The following is a 13,700-nucleotide window of genomic DNA, read 5'->3' on the forward strand; positions in this document are numbered from 1 at the left end:
ATACAAAAAAACCCAAAACTAGAACATGGACCAAAAGTTCCAGTATTTATCAAATTTTAGTTTTTTAAAATAACATTTATTTACTGTGCATGTATACGTATGCATGTGAGTGTGAGTGTGGCTGTGTGGCCCTGGGTGGCCTCAAACTCACAGAGAGCCACTGGCACTCTACCTGAGTGCTAGGATTAAAGGAGTGTGCTACTACACCCAGCCAAATCCGATTTTAAAATGTGAGTTCTGGGGATTAAGTTTAAGCCTTCCGGTTTACAAAGCTAGCCCTTCTACCTGCTAAACCATGCCCCTGGCCCTCAAATTTAGTTTTAATAGGTCATTCTAAAAACAGAAGTGCCACTTCCTTAAACCAAGGAGAGTCCACAGAGTGTCAAGCAGAGTTCACGTGGACACGTTCTGAAGCCCGCAGATCAGGGGAATCCTGGGAAGTGAGATTCAGCCGAGTGTGAAAGTGCCCATCAGCTCTGCTGGGGGCTAGAGGCCTGTGGTGTAATGTTCTCAGGCGGAAGTACGAATAGACTAGCGTATAGGATGCAGAATTCTACATGCTATCAAACTGTCAGCAAGAGGGTAGCACCCCCTGCCCCACCAAAGGTTTTTGTAGCTAAGAAATGGCAAAGTTGCTGTGGCAGCTTCCTGTGATTATTGTAACAAATAGCTACAACTTCGGTGGCTTAAAAATATATATAAAGTTATTGCATTTTGGCAGGTAGAAGATTGAAACTTGACACCGTCTTCGAAAATGAAGACACTGGTAGCGCCATGCCCCCTCTAAAACTCAGGCAGGCCTAGCTGCACACACTTCCAGGATTTTTTTTTTTTTTTTTTTTTGGTTTGCTTGTTTTTGTTTTACTTTATTCCTCTATGTGGTTCTTATTTATTATTCTTTGGAAACAAGGTCTCATGTATCCCAGGCTGACCTCTGACTTACTAACTAGCCAAGAGTGGCCTTGAACTTCTGATCTTCCTGGCTCCACCTCCAAGTGCTGTGACTCTAGCCATGCACCACCATTTGTTTTTTGGGTTTTTGTTTTTGTTTTTTGTTTTGTTTTTGTCAGTGTCCCTTGACTCATGGCTGCTTTGCTCTAATCTTTCAAATCTCCCCTCAACCTGTGGGCCTTGTCTGCAGGCGGAGGAGACATGAGGAAGCTCCAGATGCTCCAGATGTGAAGACAGATGTGAAGATACATCCTTTTGGATGTGGTATCCGCACATCTGGCCAGTGCCCCCAGGTCCCGCCCCTGGGACCTGTGCAGCCGTATAGTGCAGGTTCGATATGGTAGTGGGCTTATGGATTACATCATCTGTGAAGTCTCACGAAGTGCTGTTTGCAAGCAGAAGTCTGGAGAAAGCTGAGTCTGAAGATCTAGGCCCCAGGGCAGTCGATGGTGTGACTTCCACTCTGAGGCTGTAAAGCCTGGGCTACAAGCCTGAAGACCCCAGAGCACTCACTGTGTCAACTCATGAGGAGAGAGGCAGTCTGCTCTCAGGAGTCCTTTGATTCCGCCTGGACCTCTCCAGAATGGATGGAGCCACCCAGGATAGTGAGGGTGATCTTTGCTTTGTCCACCACCACCCCACCCCCCAGTTCAAATGTTGAATCTCTTACAGAAGCTCACATTCCCAGCCGGAGGCGTCATGGCACAGCCCTGATGGATTCTCCAGCCCAGACGGTCAGGCAGACACTGCTCTCCCAGGGCAATGACCACACGCCATTTATAAAGGCAGCTGTCACATGATCACACCACCCTCTATGCAAGGACACGACCTGCCATGTGGCCGGAAACCTGCACTCCACACCCTTAGCCTCCGCAAACACCACACTGGAAGAGATGACATTTATTTTTCTTTGAAAGGATTCAGCTATGAGTGACTGCGTGTCTCAGCCCGCTTTCTGCAGCAATAAAAGACTACCTGAAGCTGGGTGATTTATACTTCACAGAAAAGTACTTTTCATCCTTCTAGGGGCTGGAAAGGATGAAGCTGGGAGGCTGGTGTCTCTTGTGCCATCTTGATGTGTCATCCTAGCAGAAGATGGAAGATAAAAGGTCAAGAGCATTAGAGTGGGGGACAGCCCGACAGCAAGAAGAGGCTGATGTCTTATCTCCTAACAAACCCATTCTTGTCAGTGTGATGGCTCACACCTGCGCCATCCCTGTATCTCCAAGGAGCAAGAGGGTCACCCAGAGTTCAAGGCTAATTTTGGCTACAGAGTAGATCCTGAGTAACACGTGTCCTTGTTACTTTTAAAGGTCTTACCTGGAAACACTGTTACAGTAGGCACCAGCTTTTCAGCACATGACCTCTGGGGACCACAATCACCACGGCACTGTGTTCTAACAGAAGCCTGTGTTTCAAACAGTAACACAGTGACAGATTTGTCAAAGCAAGGCTGATGGTGCCAGAGGCCAAGGGCTCATTCTTTTGTCAGGAACTCTGAGCTTGGTCACAGTCCCCAAGGGCAGGGCCACAGAGACTTAAGGGACCCAACTAACACCAATATACTGCTGTAGTTTGTTGACTTACAAGCAAGATTGGTCCTTTAAAGTGACATCATTGGCAGAATGTCACTGGTAGTGGTTTAATGTCTTTTACCAGCTATCCTGTCCTGTGAGCCAGAGGTGGTTCGATAGATTTGGGAAAGTGTGTGCTGAGATTTGGGAAACCAGGGGGCTCTGTGATTGCTGCCCTAGCCAGTTTCTAGTGCTGTGGTAAAAAGCCACGATCAAAAGCAAGAAAGGGTTGATTTGGCTTACATATCCCAGTCATAGGCGATCATTGAGGAGAGCCATGACAGGGACTGAAGCAGGGCAGGTACCTGGAGGCAGGAACTGAAGCAGAGGCCATGGAGGGGTGCTGCTTATTGGCTTGCTCACCTTGCTTTCTTATACAACACAGAATGACCTGTCACAGTGGGCTGGCCCCTCCCACATCTATCATTAATCAAGAAAATGTCCCCCTAGGCTGGAGAGAGCAGTTGAGAGCGTTTGTTGTTCTTGTAGATGATGTGAGTTTGGTTCCCAGCACCAGCATGGTAGCTCACAATTGTCTGTAATGCCAGTTCTGGGGAATTCGATACCCCCTTTTGCTCTTCACATATATCAATAGCACAAACATGTATAGACATGCAAGCAAAACACTTATAAACATTAAATTAGATTAAATTAAATTAAACTCTAAAAAAATTAAATGTTCCCACAGACTTGCCTATAGACCAATATGATGAAGTCATTTTCTCAATTGAAATTCCTCCTTCCCAGATGATTTTGGCTCATGTTAAGTTGACAAAAAATAAAATATAATAAAATAACTAACAAAATTGCACTGTGTGTGTGTCTCTGTGTGTGTGTGTGTGTGTGTTCTTTTAGAATTCTATCAGTTTACTCAGATACCTGGTAGCCATATGCTCACTGTGCCTGACTTAGTAAATTGGTCATTTATCTTCCAGGAGTGACCACCCATGGCTCCTTTCATCAAGGGCAGTAGACAGTGATCTGACTTCCCACATCCCATCCCATGACCTACCCCTTCCATAGGTTGTACCTGGTGTCCTTGCTTAGGGAGTAGTGAGGGCTGTTCATGTTTTCTAGTCTCTGGAAGCCTGGGTCCTCCCTGGAGGGTAGAGACCTTGTCTTATTCTCGAGTGCTCCCACTCCAAGAATTAACCGGATAGCTAACACATGGCTCACGAAGTTAGGGTTAAGAATGAACAAATGCAAGGCAAGGGATAAGAAGCTCAGGTGCTGTTGCTTTTAGACACAGAGACTGGCTTGTCAACCTCCCTCCTGCCCTAACTCTTCATTCTTTTCCCCGTCTTTCTAATGGTTAATAGTTACTCCTATGGCGTCTAAAAGACCACATTGATGAGGGCTTTTGCCTTCCTGTTGTATTTAGTACCCCTGTTTGCCCTGTGGGGTGAACTGTGTGGCTTACTGAGGTAGAACCGAAGACTAGTGTCAAGTACTTGGCCCCAGGAAGGTATAAGCCACAACTAGGGTGTGGGTTTGTGCTTGCCTAACCTAGCAACTGTCCCTTCTTTCTTGTCTGTTCCTTCCTGGTCATCCTGTTGGTCCTTCTAAACACTTCACCTTGCTCACTCCCGATGACACAACTTGGGACTGGAGACTGGTTCCGGGTCATTCGTTGTTTTCCCCCATTAACAAGGGGATCACTGTCTAAATCTGTCCCCTGGTCTTGTCCTATCTCTGGAGTCATCTTATTCACTTGTATGTCACAGGATGCTGAGCCCTTGGAAGTGAATTGTGACCAGAAGAAGATGGCAAGGACTTTGAATCAGAATTACCAAGACCAAAAGTTCTGCCACACTTTACCTTTGGCAGTTCAACTGACCTCGCTGGACCTTCGTTGGTCATCAGAAACGGGTTGCTGGGAGAGTTTGAGGCCATAATATGCTTCAGAGCTCAGAACAAAGCCTAGGAAACACAGCGACTCAATCATAAGCACTGAGCAGAGCCTGCAGGTCCCTGGGTTTGTAATAAACTGCCGTGACCCGCACCCATGGCTCATCTATTGCCGGATGACATTGGTTGTCATCTAGGCTTTTCCTCAGCTTGCTGAGGTTCCCTGTTTCATGTGCTCCTCTGACCTGAACTGAAGAGTTTATGGAGACACATATTCATCTCTGTGACTTCGAGGAGGTTGTCATCCGCTCTGGAGTTGAACTTTTCAGAGATGCAACTGTTTCGGGTCATCTGTGCTCTGCTTCCAAATAAAACAGTGGGCTAGACTCAGCTTCCAGGGGAGCCGGTGATGGAAAGTCAGAATAAGAAAAGTAGACTCAAAAAAAAAGAAAAAAGAAAAAGAAAAAGAAAAAGAAAAAAGAAAAAAGAAAAAGAAAGAAAGAAAAAGAAAAATAGACTCTCTCTCCCCTGGAAAGAAAAAGCCTTAGGGTGCCACTCAGGGAGAGAAGGAACCCCTGAGAAGCACAGGGGAAAGGATGGTGATAAACCCATAAGAAGTGGGCTGAGCATAGCATTCCAAAAGCAGTTTGTTTTCTCTTGGTGGAGCGGCACTAGGATTGAGCCTTCAAAATCAGGCTGCTCAATAAAAAGGTTCTCAAATAAAACTGAAGAGACATCCAAAGCAACAGATGCACAGATCAGAAAACAACCAAAGAGACATCCAAAGTGACAGATGCATAGATCACAAAACAGAAACAGGAAAATTCGAAGCAACAGGGTTCTGCCCAAAGAGCCTTACTCTTCAATTACTGCCTCAAAAGCTGATCTTAACCACACTGAAATGAACAGAGAACCTTAGGAAGCTTACTGGTAAAAATGACCAATGACCTAGGGCTGTTGAAGTTATTTTTATAAAACAGTGTTTGTTTCTCTTATTTCTTATCCCTGCTTTCACACAAATAATGGAGACTCTTTTATAATACAAGGCTTCACAACACAATCTGGGCAGTTTAACCTTCTATGATATTTTGTTTTACTCCCAGCAAACATCCCAGAGATACTTAACACTTTGTAGCTTTCCTCGGCTCCAGCTGCTTCCTCCTGATCCTCCTTGAACCGCAGCTGAATCCCCTACTTCCTCTCCTAACTCCTCCTCCCCTGGCAGGCAGGAAGTCCAGCCCTATTCTCTCCCCTGCTCATCGATTGGCTGTAAGCTGCTTTCCTGGCATATCAGGGGGACAATAGGGGAGCAGTGTTTACACAACATTTAGACAGAAATCAGAATTTAAACTACACAATAACCTTATGCCTACATAGGGTAGTGAGGTGGCTTGGTGAGTAAAGGCACTTACATCCAAACCTCAGGTCCTGTCCATCCCCAGGACCCACATGGTGGAAGGAGTGAACAGACTCCTGCAGGCCCCGGAGAATATGGTACTCATGTCCTTCTCCCTCTCCAAATAACCTTTTCCCTCTCCCTTCCCTTATCACTCTATCTGAAGCTAGATATGCCTTGAACCTGCAGAGCAGCCGAGACTCCCTTTCACCTCTGTGTTCCAAGGTGACGAGGCCAAAGATGGGGACCAAGATTATTTAAAAAACAAAAAACCCAAAAAGCCTGTATGTTTATTTTATGTGTATGGTGCATTGTCTGTATGTATGTCTGCACATCCTATGCATGCAGCAAGCACCTTTGGAGGCCAGAAGAGGGGATCAATCCCCTGGGACTGGAATTACAGACTGTTATGAACTGCTGTGTGAGTGCTGGGAATTGAACCCGGATGAGAACTAAGATTCTTAAGCACTGACCCCCCCATCTACCCCCCGCCCCTCCATACATCAGTGGAAATAGGATGGGTGAGACAGTAGAAGGACATCCTAATGGGGACCCGTGTGACTCATTCCGAAGATTCTGTCTAAATTTCTAAAGTAGCTTTAACGAGTGACCAGGGAGCGATGGACACAGCTGGGATGTGCCTTTGCAGTAAGACCTTACCGTTAGCAGCAAACTGCTGCAAGAGGCCCTAAGAAGCTATTGCTAAAACAAAGGGGCCCACAGATAGAGAACCAGAGTGGTTGGGGGGACTTGGAGCTGAGAAGAAACAGGGTGAAGTCTTAGAGAAAATGTGTGTGTGTGTGTGTGTGTGTGTGTGTGTGTGTGTGTGTGTGTGTGTTTATACTCCCAGAACCACTGGGAGGCCTGGGTTCAGGGCTGGAGGCTGGGGTGTGGCCTGCAGAGTGTGGAGAGCTGCTCTGACTTGTGGTGCTTCCCAGCTATGTTGACCACTCTGCTACTACCTAGGACTTCCACCCCTTTCCCTCTGGACTGACATCTTCCTAACTGGTCACCTTGCCTCAGTCTGGGCCCACACTCCTTTTCATAAACCCCTTCACTCCCCGACTCCCCAACCCCCCCCCCACAACCCATGCCAATCAGCTCTGACAATTCCCAGGCCTGCAGACCTCCAGTGCATTACATTTCCTTCAAGGGAATCAGGAAATTGAATAGCAGAGCAAAGGAGCACAGCACACAACAGTGAGGGACCCTACACAACAGGAGGGATCCAGTGGCTCTGCTTAAGGCCTGTGACATCAGAGAAGAGAGCTGGCCTGGATTTGTAGAGCTGACCTACTTCTCAGCTAGGATGACTGTCAGGGCAGCCTCTAGTTCCTTCTAGGTGTGGTGTCTAAGCTCCTTCAGGCTGCCCTCCCAGCTGTGACATTGAGACACTGGTTTTTCTAGTGTATTGGGGATCTAAACCAAACCACTTTTGAATGAGGGAGCGGGAGCCGTAGAACCCAGCAACGTCACACCCAGATGCACATTTGCCACAACTGGGCATTTCACACCCTGCAAGCCCTGGGCCTTTTCTGTGCTTACATGAAGTCTTGCTCAGGTGCTCTCAAAGTCTCCACAGAGCTACTGGGATCATAAGAAGGTGGGGGAGACACATACTGCAGGGGGCGGGCCTGAAGATCTCTTTTCAAAAATCATGGTTTCTAGGTTACCGTTAAGACCAAGATGGTTGGTGGCAGCAGCAGGAAGTGTGTGTGTGTGTGTGTGTGTGTGTGTGTGTGTGTGTGTGTTGAGTAAGGAGGAATGGGTGGTGCTGGATCATCTCACATGTCCAGGGCCTGTGTGGATCTCCCTAAATCCTCCATACTAAACCATGACACTTGTAGTAGCTACACATGATAGGAGCCAGGCTGAGGGCCTGCACCAATACAGAAGGGGCAGAGGCATTTTGTGTAGCGGTCCCCTTCACTGTCATGCATATATTTGCATACAATTTGCATATTATGTAAAGCAGAATAGTTTCTTCTTTTAAGACTCCAAGGACTAATACAGAGACTATTTAAAAAAAAAAAACTAGTAGTACAGAAGTGCATTGATTAATTATATATGCAGCTAATGAAAAAGCAGTGACCAGCACATAGGGAGGTTAGAGATGGTTTATGATAATAATTATGCTAGATATGTAAAATTGAATGCATACATGCTAAATGTTTCTTTTTTTTAAACAAAATCACAGTGGGTTGAAAATAAAGGTGTAGGGAGAAGGGGAGATTTGCAGGGGGGAGACTGGCTGGAGTCCAGGTGGGAAGCATGCAGTACCATCAGGCTGTGATCAGCAGGACAGTGGTGGATGGGGTGTGGGCAGCAGGGCCAGCCCCTGGGGTCACAGAGTACTGCAAACCAGTTTACCAGCAAGTTAAGTGCCGGTGAGAGCCAGAGCCAGAGGCAGACAGAGTCTTAGCAGGCAGAGGTGCTAATGGCTAAGGCGACTGAATGTTTGCTAGGTGCTAGCTCTCTGCTAAACGAGTCCTGTCCATCCTGTATGTGTCATCTCATACAACCCTTTCCGGGAGGTGCTGTGACTGCCATGACTACTTCTATTTGTAGATGGAGAGGCTGGTGCTCAGAAAGCTGAAAAAGACACAGCATAATGGCTCGGCAGGTAAAGGCACTTGCTGCCAAGCCTGACAACCTGAGTTCTGTCCCTGGAATCCGCAAGATGGAAGGAGAGAACCAACTCGCACAATCTGTCCTCTGCCCTCCACATACGTGTACTGTGGTACATATTTACACACACACACACACACACACACACACACACACACACACACACACAAATGTAACACATTTAAAAAGAAAGGAAGGAAGGAAGGGAGGGACGGAGGGAGGGAGGGAGGGAAGGAGAGAGAGAGAGAGAGAGAGAGAGAGAGAGAGAGAGAGAGAGAGAGAGAGAGAGGGAGAACGCAAAAATAATTGACCAATCTACAGGTGGCTGTCTTGTGGTCAGGCAGTTATGTCTGGCCACCTGACTCTGCAGCCCATGTGACTGCCATGTGTGAGGCCCTCAGTCAGCATAAAAACAGTGTGGTTCTTCAGTGTAGCTCCATACTGTGTCCTTTGTAAAGATGAGGGTCTTTGATTTTTGTTTTCCTTTCAGTGGGTGGCGGAGGGGATACTGGTAATGTGTATTCACTGACCTATGTGTCCTAAAATGATGGTGGTTTCCATTTATAGGAACAAATATGACTAGACTTGCTTCAGAGATGTTTACCCTTGTCCTCTGTTGCCAAAACCTAGGGAGTGGCCTCAGTCCAGAGGATGACTGTGCGCAGAGCCAGCCACTGAAGCCAAACCAATGACTTCAGCAAACACACGCGGGTGCTCAGGATGGATCCTTGAATGTGAAGTCTGCAACTCTAGAAGTCCTCGGACACTTTCCTCTTGGCAAGCAGCAGTGATGGGCTGGTACTGGGGACCACGTGCAGAACCTGATCCCTCCATACAGAGCAAGAAGGGAGCCTGTGCTAGGTGTGGTGGCACACACCTGTAATCCCAGCACTCGGGAGGCAGAGGCAGGCAGGTCTCTGTGAGTTCAAGGCCAGCCTGGTCTACAAATCGAGTCCAGGACAGCCAAGGCTACACAGAGAAGCCCTGACCTCCACCCCCCAAACAAAAACAACAACAAAAAGGGAGCCTGATGGATGTGCTCTCCAACTGCTGCCTGGAATGCGCAGTTAGACAGGAGTGCCAGGTGTTCTCGCTCTGCGTTTGGAAATTTTGCCTAAAGCCATACGACTCCCGTCATAACTTATTAAGCAGCGTGCCGGTGCCCATGTGATCATTCCGTATTTTGCCTCACACAGGCTTCTCAAGACAAATGATCTCTTGGATATCTGCCAGACGCTGAAACCAAGACCCCAGAGTTTAGATGCTTAGCACCATGACAGCTATAGCCTTGGCATGTAGAAGGTGAAAAGCTCTTCCAGACACGCACCCTTGGCTCCTGCTATCATGTGACTTCCTCCTTTTCTCGGGTCCCGTGAAGATGACACAAGGGATGGTGGTGGCTTAGGGACAAGCTTGGAAGTTTTGAATCTGTTCATGACCCATTGAACTGGTTCCCTGGACACCTAGGTGCAGGGGAGCTGGGGTATTCATAGTATATGATAAACTACATCCCACCCTCCACTGCCTATTACAACCCACATACCAGAGCCAGAAACGACAGAACCACAGAATGGGGCCGTACATGGAGACAAGGCATCAGAACAGCTGATTAAATTTGAATGAGGTTGCTGGGGTGGGCCCTAATCCAGTGTGACTGGTACCCTAACAAGAATAGATCTAGACAGCCAAGAGATGCTAGGGACCTGCACATACAGAAGAAGGTCATTTGAGAACAGTATGAAGACAGCTGCCATGAGCACTCTATATCAGAAACACAGATGGATGTGTTTTGTGTCATTTCCCACTGTCACAATTGATTGAGTAGCAGTAAATTCGTGCCTGTAACTTCCAAGTAGTCCTGGTTCCCCTTGAAATCTGGCCATTGGCAATCATAGCCTCTTTTATTCTAATTTTAATTATGAGTATTAATTCATAGATCATGCATTATACATCTCACAGCCATTAGAGTTCTTTCTGTAACCATTACAGAATGGTTTCTAAAGGATTAGAGAAGGTGTCAGAATTCAAAGAGTTCAAAAGGCCTGATAGGAGATTAGGCAGTGAGCTGGTATGGAGGCAGTCGCTGTTGTGGACTTGGAACCAAGCTACAGGGTTTTGGGGTTTAGACAATTGCAGGACTAAGTCAAACTGCAGAGGACCAAGACTGTGGAGATCATAGCATGGAGGTACAGGGCTGGAAGACCATGGAAGGGCGGGGCAAGGACAAGTCCAAGAACAGATGAGTGGATGAAGAGGTAGTGATTTAAGTAGGCTGTGTCAAGCACTGGGGTGCAACTGAGCCCACATCCTAGGAACAGTTGCTAGTCTCTCCTTGCCAATGCCTTGATGCACACACCAGGATGTAGGTGTAAGGGTATTGTGTAATTCAAATGCTGATTTCGGTACCCTCCTTCCATATCTGGTTGCAAGCCTTGTTCTGAGAATCTCTTGTCTCGATGTTCTATAAACTCTACTCCCCAGCTCTCCCCTGGTATGCCAATAAAGCAGCTATAGCCAGTCACTGAGCAGAGAGTGAATAGGGCTGGACTTCCTGCCAGCCAGGGGAGGAGGAGTTAGAGGAGGAAGTAGGGGGTGGAGCCACAGGAGAGGTCCAGGTGAGATCAGGAAAAGAGCTGGAGCAGAAAAGCTACAAAGTGCAACCATCTCTAGAAGGAAGCCAAATTAGCTTACAGGGTTAAGAATAGAGTAACAACTGCTTAGTATTTGTGCTGTGAAGCTTGTTAAAATAATACAAAAGAGTCTCAATTATTTGTGTGATAGGCGGGTTAAGAGAGGAACTAATAAACAAACATAGTTTTATAAAGATAACTTCAACACCATAGAGGCAGATAACAGGACAGTGGGGCCATTGTCATCAACTTCATGGTGTTAATATCCTTCTCTGCATGGGCTACCATACCCTTCACTAGTCCTGCATGTTTGAGACGTTTGGGGCCCTAACTTTGATGCTGTGGCTTAATTATACCCATGTACTGTGGTTTTAATTACAGTCCAGTGCTGACATGATTCCAGGGTACTTTGAGAAGTTTCTGTGAGATATCTTCTTCCTTTCAAAAAACAAGCTGCTAGTCAGCGTGTGACTCATAAATAGTGCTGGACAGGTGGTGGAAACTACATCCACAATCCTGCCTCTGCATATTACACACACACACACACACACACACACACACACACACACACACACACATTCAAAACATAGCCAACTGCCCCTTGTAAAATGGAGTCACCTCAGGGCACGGCACAGCCTTCTTCTACACACTGTAGGGTAACCAAGGTCAAGGCATGCCCGGTTTCCATAATTACCCTTTCACCTTGAACCTCTAGCCTCTCGGAACTAAGAAAACAAATGTCTATAGTTTAATGCACCCGGGCTGTGATGTTTTGTTTTAGCAGCCTGCACACTAACTAGTACAATATTTGCAGTTAGAATTTAGAATAGGCAAGGTTAGCTGTCTTTGCCACAGTCCAGCCACTTGCTCCCTTCCTCTTCCCCAGCCCCTCCCCAGCGAGACAGACCTAGCTCCCCAGGCCCTGCACTGCCCTCCCCATTGAGGATCTTTGAGTATGTTGGCTGATCCACAGCTTTAAAGACAGGCTCCTGACTTCTTCTGCAACACAGTTCTTTCATAAACAAACAAACAAACAAAGTGAGCTTTCAGTAGGTTTTTTTTTCTAGCCAGTTCCATGTTGCAGTAATGGCACATAGAATTTTCTTCCGGGTCATAATGCTCAACCTGCCTAAGCTGCGTTGGCTATCCGGTGTCATTCTTTTAACTTAATGGTGGCTACCTTGAAGCTTCCTGGCTTTGTATAGTCCCTGAAATGATTTTTCCCCCCCCTCAGGACTAATTCACTCTGCTTAGCTGAGAAGAGAGATTCACTGCACACAGTCTTTTAGGAAAAGAAAAAAAAAAGTGTCTGAGAAAGAGACTTCCATTGTGTGAGGCCCTGCTATATGGAGATTGGAGGGAGCATGTCCCAAGAGAAGTCCTTTGTCCCCCTGGCCTCAGGACCCGACTGTCTGATTCTGTTCCAGTTTCTATCTCGCAAACTGAGCGGTTCTTTGCCGTGTTTGCCTTTTTCTTTGACTATATTGCTGAATGCATTCTTCAGGAAGCACCCAGGGTGGACATACATTCTTGTTTTTCTCTTTCCATCCTCTTCCCCTAGGCATGGATAACTTCCAGGTTATCACAGGCAGTGCTGGGATCTGCATAGCGCAGATCCCTGGCTCCTGCCTCTCCTCTCTAGCCAGCCTCTATGTTCATTGTTTTAAAGGAAGTTTCTACTCCAGGGTGGGAAAAAGTCTTGTACTACTCAAGGAAAGGAAATGCTGAAGCAAACAGCTCTTAAAGTTCACTGAACACAACAATTAATGCAAAATTAAAAGCCTGTTTTCCTCTTGTCGTGATATGCCACTCAGGGATGAAGACAGAAGCGGCAAGAGCTGTGCTCCGGGCTGTCACTCAAGGACCCAGGTTCCTTCCCTTGTGATTTGGGCATCTAGTTGGCAGGAAAAGGAAGAAAGATCAGAAGAGAGCTCATAAGACTTTAAGGCATTCTTGCTGCTTGCTAGGGCTTGTCTCTTGGTGGGAATCATCCTTATGGCTCCAGTGGGTTCTCTTAAAATTCAGTCCACGCAGCTTAGGAAGAAATGGAGACCCATATACTAGGGTGCAGGGGCACCCGCCGTACAGCCTTGCTTACTCTATGCTGCTAATGTTATGGACACAGGAGTATACCTCCCAATTCTCCTTTTAACGAAGATGTCCTTGCTTCTGCTATAGGGAATGCTGCCTGCCGGTAGCCTTTGCAAAGTCACTTCCTGCAAGATGAATTCCTGAAGTGGCCCACGCTCAGTGACTTAACAGAACCCAGCTATTTTGACCCCGTCAGGACAGTTATGGCTCAGGTGAGACTTTGGCCAATGCTATTCCTGGCTTTCTCTGTGTCGGTTCTGACTGTCCCCTTCTTCCCACAGCTGCTACTTCCAAGTCCGCTCGTTAAGAAACCTCACACACACTCTGCTTCCTCCTAGTGCCCACCCCGCCCAATGGGTAAAGATCATAAATATTTCAGAGTTCTGTTCCATATTAGACTACCACACTCACCTCACCCCTGCCACACAGCGTTGCAGCATCTACCTTAATGTTTAAACACACTGTGTGCTCATCCAAATGTGTTTTAAATAAATATTTATTGGAATACTCTTGTGTACTTGTTACTCTCCCTGGCCAGACCATAATGTCCTCAAAGACAGAGTCTGCCTGTATAGTCACCTT

At 46.8% G+C, this 13,700-nt stretch overlaps 1 protein-coding gene across 3 annotated transcripts; it reads right to left on the reverse strand.

Moving 5' to 3' along the window:
- Nucleotides 1-1,601: 1,601 nt before the first annotated feature.
- On the reverse strand, nucleotides 1,602-5,413 carry LOC311608360 (uncharacterized protein). 3 transcript variants are annotated; one of them, XM_084800813.1, is made up of 5 exons: nucleotides 4,947-5,413; nucleotides 4,619-4,916; nucleotides 4,363-4,445; nucleotides 3,556-3,624; nucleotides 1,602-2,036 (listed from the first exon to the last, which is right to left on the reverse strand). In XM_084800813.1, the coding sequence occupies exons 2-5, from the start codon at nucleotides 4,722-4,724 to the stop codon at nucleotides 1,974-1,976; spliced, it is 321 nt and encodes a 106-aa protein (XP_084656939.1). In that variant the 5' UTR covers nucleotides 4,725-4,916; nucleotides 4,947-5,413; the 3' UTR covers nucleotides 1,602-1,973. The 3 variants fall into 3 exon arrangements, 2 of the variants coding, with proteins under 2 accessions (XP_084656939.1, XP_084656938.1); XM_084800812.1 differs by having other exon boundaries at nucleotides 3,538-3,624; XR_014782924.1 differs by lacking the exon at nucleotides 3,556-3,624.
- Between the last annotated feature and the right edge of the window lie 8,287 nt (nucleotides 5,414-13,700).

Source organism: Acomys minous, assembly GCF_964271855.1.
Source record: "Acomys minous genome assembly, chromosome: 11".
Taxonomy (NCBI): domain Eukaryota; kingdom Metazoa; phylum Chordata; class Mammalia; order Rodentia; family Muridae; genus Acomys; species Acomys minous.